At 36.2% G+C, this 8,788-nt stretch overlaps 2 protein-coding genes across 4 annotated transcripts; both read left to right on the forward strand.

The window, feature by feature from the left end:
• LOC129320234 (ras-related protein RABA6a-like) lies at window positions 1-2,238 on the forward strand. Its single transcript, XM_054965567.1, has 2 exons — window positions 1-501; window positions 1,616-2,238. Exons 1-2 carry the CDS (start codon window positions 278-280, stop codon window positions 2,052-2,054), a joined length of 663 nt encoding a protein of 220 aa, XP_054821542.1. The 5' UTR covers window positions 1-277; the 3' UTR covers window positions 2,055-2,238.
• A 2,268-nt stretch (window positions 2,239-4,506) lies between these two features.
• Window positions 4,507-7,689, forward strand: LOC129320233 (pentatricopeptide repeat-containing protein At1g12300, mitochondrial-like). Of its 3 annotated transcripts, none has more exons than XM_054965564.1 (3): window positions 4,507-6,486; window positions 6,594-6,704; window positions 6,894-7,689. In XM_054965564.1, exon 1 carries the CDS (start codon window positions 4,667-4,669, stop codon window positions 6,368-6,370), a length of 1,704 nt encoding a protein of 567 aa, XP_054821539.1. In that variant the 5' UTR covers window positions 4,507-4,666; the 3' UTR covers window positions 6,371-6,486; window positions 6,594-6,704; window positions 6,894-7,689. The 3 variants fall into 3 exon arrangements, with proteins under 3 accessions (XP_054821539.1, XP_054821540.1, XP_054821538.1); XM_054965565.1 differs by having other exon boundaries at window positions 6,604-6,704; XM_054965563.1 differs by having other exon boundaries at window positions 4,507-6,704.
• The last annotated feature ends 1,099 nt before the right edge of the window (window positions 7,690-8,788 follow it).

Raw genomic sequence — 8,788 nt, forward strand, 5'->3', positions numbered from 1 at the left:
TCTTGGGAATTCGGTACAACCAGGTCGGGTTCTTCCTATTATAGTTGACGACATCCACAAGAATGGACACCATCAAGGACCAGTCATCATGTCGTTATCTTCGGTTTCACATGTAAATTAGTCGATACACGCCAAAAAACAAACACGGCGATCCTTTTGCACCCTATTACTAGCTACTTCCCATATTAACTAGCATATTCTTCAAGCTCAGGGTTTTCCACCTTCTTCACAAGCCTTGACAGAGGAGAGGGGAGCTTCAGAGAGAAGAGAAAGATCAATGTTTATGGCTGATGCATTTGATGAATATTGTGATTTCCTGTTCAAAGCTGTTCTGATTGGCGACTCTGGGGTTGGGAAATCAAATCTACTCTCCAGGTTTGCAAAAGATGAATTCCGATTGGATTCCAAGCCCACTGTTGGAGTGGAATTCGCCTACCGAAATATCAAGGTCGGAGATAAACTCATCAAAGCTCAGATATGGGACACTGCCGGCCAAGAAAGGTAACTCTTTCTTCACACGCACTTACTTACTCCTTCTTTCTCCACGAGTCTTGCCACTTTTTCTTTCCTTTTCCTCCTCGTGTCGGCATCTTTGATTCTCGCTTCTCCATGTTTGGATCTTATCGATGGTTTTGTTCCAATGGTGAAACAATGCAGATCTTTCTAGTTTCTTTTGAGCTCTCTCTTACGAACGAAACTTTGATGCAAATATTCAACATCCGATAATTAATTACAATAAGAACTCATCTTTGATTGAAAGGATAGATTTTTCCACTGTATTTTCTACATCTGAAAGTTAATGAATAATGAATGCAGTTCATTTTGCTAGTTATTGGTGACCAGATTAAAGTTTATAGAAAACAAAGAAAACAAAACATTACTAGAGGAGCTTTGAGACTGTAGAATCCTTCCGTGATGGACTCTTGGATCTGATCACGGAAAAGGTTAAGTGGGAAAAGTCCATTCAGGTGGGACCCCGAAAACACCGGGATTAAGGATTCTCAGATTTTCCATACGCTTTGTTTCTTGATGCAGAAACATTTCTATGAAAAGAACAGTGCATGCCATTTAACTGTCAGAGACATGTTCAATCTCAGTATCCAGGCACTCGATTTAACTTTCACCGAAATTCTTTGTTTGTAATGCATGCTTCATGTGACTTGTCTTCAAACCAAAGATGTAATTTTGGATGCGAACAACAAAGTTATAACCATTTTGATGCTTTTTTAAAAAAATAGAAAAGAATCTTACCAACAGGGTCACTCATTTGTCGTCACAATTGCTTTCCGCGCTTCCTCTTTTTGCAATAGTTTTTTAAAGTTCACATGCAAGCTTGGTAGCGTAAATAGAGGACTAGGTGGGCCAGGGTATGACGGTCTTATGGTCGAGACTCGAGAAAGTGCAGAATTCAAAAAAAAAAAAAAACAAAGAAAAAAGGAGTGTTGGAGTTGAACTTTGTAAATCAAACGAAACATTATTATTAATAATTAAAAAATGTATCAATTATTAATTATTAGAAACCTCCAGCACAGCGAGGGAACAAGCCAAGACAAGGCATGGACAATGATTTATCGTGAAGAACAAGCTGAGTGGGTGTTGCTTTTATGTGCGACAGGTTTAGAGCCATAACAAGCTCATACTACAGGGGAGCACTGGGAGCACTGCTGGTTTATGACATAAGCAGACGATCGAGCTATGAGAGTGTGAGAAAATGGTTGTGGGAGCTCAGAGAATTTGGGAAGGAGGATATGGTGGTCATTCTGGTGGGAAACAAATGCGATTTGGATCAGTCCAGAGAGGTTGAGAAAGAAGAGGGAAGAGGATTCGCGGAAACAGAAGGACTGTGTTTCATGGAGACCTCTGCTCTGCAGAACGTGAATGTGGAGGATGCATTCTTTCAAATGATCACCAAGATCCACGACGTCATCACTCACAAGAGTCTGGACCCCAAAATCAACGGTACAGCCATCAGTATTCCAAATGGGAAACAGATTGCTGTGATCGATCAAGTCACGGCAACTAAGCAATCTAATTGCTGCTATACTTCGAGTTGAGACCCCTGCATTTACAATATATTTCGTGGAGTCTTCAATACTTTTTTCTCTTACCAATCTTCTTTCCATTGCCTTCTCTACCCCTCATGATTACTTCTTCTCTTCTAAATGATGCACTCATGACCCAATTACAGAATGTAAATGCAGTTTTTTCTATCATATATACCCTTTCTTTTGCTGCTCAGTGATGACTTTGGAGGTGGGGAGAGTACACATCCTTTACAACCGATATTCGTTCCTTTTCCCTTTAATATTTTGAATGTTAGTTGCCGGACTAACTGCATGTTTGGGAGATCTTTTGAAGTGAGAATGGAATGAAGTGAGATGACTAAAAAATATAAATTATTATTTGTAAGTTTTTTTTAAAGAAGAATGGAATAGTAAGGAAAGATTTCTAAAATACTCCTTTGTCACCCATAACTTAATTTTTTTGCCCTCTCAAATTGAAATTTAAGGATGGAGTGATGTGATATAATTATTTCATTTATAAAATTACCCCCAATTTTTTATCCTAATAAAAATATCCTACATGTTATTTTCATTTTTTAATCATCTTTCTTTCCTCTTGCTAGGGTTGCACATAGGTAAGATTGAGCAAGCATCACCCCAGCCCGATGTGCACCTGAGCACTAGGCTAGTTTGATTAAATGAAAATATTTTTACAAGTATTTTTTAACAAGTATATAAAAAAATTTTCTTAAAAAATATTATTATTATTTAAAATATATTATTCATAAAACTAATATTAAAATTAAAATTAATTTTTTAAAAGTTCAAATCAACAACAATTGCCAATTATTTTTACATAATAATAACTTAACAATAAATTTTAAATTTTGAAAGAGATTTAAAAAATTGTAATGATAAAAATTGTCTAAAAGATCATAAAAATAATATAATTCATAATAATTTTTAATAAAAAATAATGTCATAAGATAAATATTATTTACAAAAAATAAAAAAACTTACACATATTTGGGCAAAGTAAGGTTTGACCTCATCGATGCCTAACCTCATATATCCAAATGCTTTGGATAAGGTTAGGCTTACCAAGTATTTAAGTATAGTGCATAACCCTACTTTCTGCTATGTCTCTCTCGTTTTTGCCATCTCTTTTTATCGTGCCTTTCAACATTATGATTCTATTGTGTTGTCTTCTTGTGCAACATGAATGTTTGCTTAAATAATTCTGTTACTTACTTTCTCTTTTTATTCTTAATTCTTAAATATTTTGTTTAACCATTAATTATTATTATTATTATTATTATTATTATTATTATTATTATTTGTTGCATAAATATTATAATTATTTAATGGACATTATTATTATTTTTAAGTTTAGTCATATGAGTAATATCAAAATTTTTTTTAAACTATTCCATTTCATTCATTTTATAATAACTTCTAACCAATAGTCATATAAAACTATTTCTTTTCATTATTAAACTCTTAAATAATAAAAAATTTTATTCTATCCCATTCCTCTTCACTTCATTTCATTCTATTTCATTACTGACTGTTGCTTTTCATCAAAGACTTGTCTTAGAGCTCTTGACATTTAGATATTAAACCACTAAGTCGAAGTAGCTGGAAAACGCGTAATTTGAGTAGTCTGAAAATGTCTAGAAACTTATTTTTACTAATTATTTATCAAGGTACCAGGTGATCAGATTCTTAAAATCTAGAACTACGAGAACAAAAATTTAGACCGAAAATAGAGTATTGCGTTCTGTGTACCCATCAGACGGTGCCAGAGTACCAGGCTCATGCTGACAAAATATTTGAATATTTTTTTCCTAGAGGATATTTTGTTAATATAGATATTACTTTGAACATGGAATCATCGCAAACTGGAATTAGCCGCAAGTCCCCAAGCGAGAGTGCAAAACTGAATTAGGCCGCTTTTTGTGTGACATTGGGCTTCCTCACCCATGGAGAGCAGGCATGAAATGGGTAATAAGGCCCAATATGAACTATGAGTTGGGCCTATATCTCGTCTTCGAAGAACTTTCTGGGCTGAACGAACTGGACATTCGCCGATCGGGATACCACGCACATGATGAGAGTCAGGTTCCCCTTTTCATAGCAAATTGGTAGATAATTACGATTTTTTTACGTCCTTGTTATCATTATTTCTTGATAAAAAACAAAAAGTGAATAGTTTAATAATTAATCAACCAAAAAGTGGTTTTACGACAAAAATCTAAAATACTTTATTTTAAATGAATTATAGAATAATTATATTAATTCCTGAAAGTTTGATTAAATAAATATTATGATTTTGAATGAAATTTAACTTGATTTTTCCAACTAGTTTTTCGTAAAATATGATTTTATTTTTGACAAAATATTTAGGAGAGAGAATTTCATTACATGAATTGAATCTACTAAGCATTAAAATATGGTTTTTTTTTTTTCCTTCTAAAGACGGAATAATATTTATTTTCCTGGAAAAAAAATTTGCAATCTTGCAGCGTCCAAGAAAATGCGGGCATTTGCTATTGGCGGTGGGCAGCAGGAAGGGCAGGAAGGGAGCAGGGCGGCTGCCGGAGTGGGCTGCCTACGAAGATAATCGATTGGCAGCAAGACCTGCGTCTTTCAAGGCGACGGCGATGTTGAATACAAGGTATGCCATTCCCAAATCCCCTCCTCTTCTTACAGCATCTACCTGCCTCGTTTACTTGACTTTTTCTCAAAATCCGAGATTCCATGCACATTCTCAACGGCAGTCTGCGAAGAAAACTTCTGGCTTTTATAATGTCGCTGATGCTTTAGCTTCATTCAATACCATGATCGACCTCCATCCCCCTGCTCCCATTCTCGAATTCGACAAGATTTTGGGAGCACTTGTAAGGATGAAACATTATCCCACTGTTATTTCACTTGTTCGACTGGTAGAGTTAAGGAGAGTGACGCCTTCCATTGCCACTTTCAGTATCTTGATCAACTGTTTCTGCCATATGGACCAAATGGGTTTCGCTTTCTCCGTAATGGCAAAGATTCTCAAGAAGGGTCATCAACTCAATATGATAACTCTGAATACTTTACTTAAAGGATTTTGTATTAATGGCAATGTCTCAAAAGCACTAGACTTTCACGAGGATCTAACCGCAAGGGGATATCGGTCTGATGAATATACTTGTGGCATCTTAATCAATGGATTATGCATAACTGGACGAACAGGAGCTGCCATTGAATTGCTTCAAAAGACAGAGAAACAAGCGCTTAAGCCTAATCTAGTTATGTACAGCATAATCATTGATCGCCTGTGTAAAGATGGACTTGTAAATGATGCTCGCAAGTTAGCTTCTGAAATGATTCTTAAGGGAATTTTCCTTGATATTGTCACCTACAATTCTTTGATTTTTGGTTTTTGCCACGCGGGTCAGTGGAAAGAAGTGAATCAATTGCTGAATGACATGGTAATGAAAAACATCAATCCAGATGTCTATACTTTTAATATATTGCTTGATGTATTATGTAAACAAGGCAGGTTAGTAGAAGTTCAGGGTATGTTTGCCATGATGATGAAAAGAGCTGTGAAACCTGATGTCTTTACTTACAGCGTTTTAATAGATCTGTGTTGTTCAAGCAATAATGTTGATGAGGCAAAAGAATTATTTGATGGGATGGTCAACAGAGGCCTACTTCCGGACATTCAGAATTACAATGTCTTGATTAATGGATATTGCAATATTGACAAGATTAATGAAGCCATGAGTCTCTTGAAAGAGATGCGCCACAAAAATCTGGTCCCTAGTATTGTTACCTATAATTCTCTTATTAGGGGCTTGTGCAAATTAGGAAGAATGTCAGATGTGCAGGAGCTTGTAGTTGAGATGGATGATAGTGGTCAGCCTGCTGATGTAGTCACTTGCAATATCCTGCTAGACACTTTTTGCAAAACCCAACATGTTGACAAGGCAATTGCACTTTTTCATCAACTAGTTGTCCAAGGAATCTGGCCTGATTTGGACAAGGTAGTCAGTTATGATTGGCGGAAAGGTGGAAGGTTGAGTTGGCCGGAAACAGAAATAGAAGGTGGAATACTGAAGACTGTAGAAGAAATTTTTCAGAATCTTTTGATTAAAGGCTTTCATCCTAATGTCAAAACATATACTATTATAATTAGTGGACTTTGTAGGGATGGCTTGCTAGATGAAGCTGTAACCTTGCTTTCAAAAATGGATGGCAATGATTGCCTCCCTGATGTCATTACTTTCAGTACAATTATAAGTGCCATGCTAAAGAACAATGAGACTGGTAAAGCAGAGGAACTTCATCAGGAAATGATTGCTAGGGGTCTGATAAGATGATGAAAGGCATATATAGGTTCCCATCAACCAGACTGAAGCTATTTTCTTCTTTGTGCATCATTTGCTCAGTCTGGGCAGCTCTCCCTCCCTTCACTTTTTAGCATGATCTCTCTCTGGTATGCGTTTTCCCCTTCTGCTATGCCTACAAGTGTTGTCTTTGCCAATGTCCGAACATTATTTTTTATTTAATGATAATTTGAGTCACTCGTGTTTATTTTGGTAGTCATTTCCAGTTTTCATCAGAGGATTGATTGGTATTCAGAGTTTTTGGTGTTAGAACTATCGTGATTCAAGTTTGTTCATGCTATCTGTGTCTAGGCTCACATTATTCTAAGTAAGTATTATATCGCTAATGCCCTCTGTCTTCTATTTAGAATCATATTTTGGCTGACTATGGAATAAATTCATGAGAACAGCTACAAGTTCCAAGTGAAGTTTTAATTTCTGTGCTTTTAGGAATGTTGACTTCCTGTTTGTTGGGACTACTTGTAATTGGTACAAACTCCACACTTTTTTGTGTCAGGTTGCTTGATTTCTCATTGATGGACCTCTAAGAGATTGATTCTCTAGCCTCATGGACCTTGTTGAGGCAGGAATTAAAGCCACCAAGGGAGGATAATGGCGATGCTCAGTACTATTGGACCATGTGAGCAGATGGAAATTTCACTATGAGATCCACACATGAACTACTGATGAATGAGGAAGGGCAGCAAGAAGATGACACATGGGATGTGGACATATGTTGGGGGAAATGGCCTGGGGCGCAATTGGCGAGTGTTCCTCTAGCTTGCGGTTAAAGGAAGACTGCAGACCAATGCTGAGCGATGTTGGCACCAGATGATAGAAAATGGAGCTTACAGCATTTGGGGCAAGGCAGATGAAGATGTGAAACTCATGTTTGAGAAGATGTGAATGAGAAAAGGGAGTCTGGAGGCGCGTGGTCCTGAGAGGAGTGGAGTCTCTGCTTAAAAACCTCGGGAAGAATGATTTAAAGACAACTAGAGAGCCAAGAATGTAGCGGATGGACAGAGAGCATAGTGGCTGATTGTGTTTGGCGCCCCTTGCTGAAAATCATGGAATGCTAGAATCAGAAGCATCTTTGTTAATAAGAACATTAGCTCAGACTATAAAATCTTTGTCAATTTCCTGCACGCAATTGCATTTGTGCATCTGACTATATAATTTTTTTGGGGGTATTATGATAGAAAGAATATACACTGAACTGTTCGATTCGTATGCTCCAATTGTATGCTTGTGAAGCACTCGTTTGTGAAATTGACTATAAAATTTGTTGCTGTGAATGATATTTGATGTTATCATACTTCCGCGCAAGTCCCTAGTTTGAGTAAGGCGCGCGTTAGGGATTGCATGCGTTCATGCAAGTTTGAACCTTAGGTGATGGAAGTGGGAAGGTTGGAATAAGCCGCGAAAAGGAGGGGCTAGAATTGAGAGGGTGCACTGAATGAGGTTCCGACTCAATGCAGATGGAATTAGCGTTGCATCTAATCTGGGCATCTGGGCTTCAACCAATTTCAAGTAAAAGTCCATCACAGCCTTCTCATCCGGGAAAGGATCAGGCGCCAACGAATTTAAATTGAGGGTGCAATTGAGGCATGTGAAGGCAATAGATATCCTGTTATTTTTGAGTTTGGATACTTTTTTTATTTTTAATATAAGGAGTTCCAAAAATATCAAGAACAATGAGTAAATCTCTCCCAATTAAATTACTACATATATTACTACATATACAATGACTGGATTTCAAACTTGCATTCACTTGTTTGAGTGACAAGGGCATTTATCACTCATGGAAACTTCAATTGGCAGTTTGGACATTTTTCTTTTAAAAAGAAAAGTAAATTATTTTAAGCATCCAAATGAATCATTTAAATTTTCTAATTAAATGTTTATATGTATTGTATTATACAGTATTTTTACGGAACTACATTATTTATTACTTATAGATTCTTCCTATCAATCAAATAATGAAAATTTAAATCTCTTAAAATAAAAGATTTTTTAACTAATAGGAGAGTTATCAGGGCCTCTTATTTATTAGCATGAGACATGGCTCTTGGACAACTAAAAATTTTATAATAGGCTGGCCTCGTATGGTCCACGCCACTTTAAAACTTCTCAGTATCCTATATCATGATATGTAGAAATGTCCTCTCACGTATCATCGCATGGAGCTTGAGGCGAGTAATATATATATATATATATATATAATATTACATAATGATATATTGATTGTAAAAAAATAGTTTTTGGGCCATGTTATCTCACAATTGAAGGCTATGAAATTGAAATCTCGACTGTTACGATGAAAGTGTTGAGTTCTTGTTCGAACAAAAACAGAATCTTGTTACTTTAGTTCAATTAAGTCTTGTGGGTTGATTTTTTTTTTTTTTGAGTAAT

Source organism: Prosopis cineraria, unplaced genomic scaffold (assembly GCF_029017545.1).
Source record: "Prosopis cineraria cultivar Desert tree isolate PC_DT_omini unplaced genomic scaffold, ASM2901754v1 PC9, whole genome shotgun sequence".
Taxonomy (NCBI): Eukaryota; Viridiplantae; Streptophyta; class Magnoliopsida; order Fabales; family Fabaceae; genus Prosopis; species Prosopis cineraria.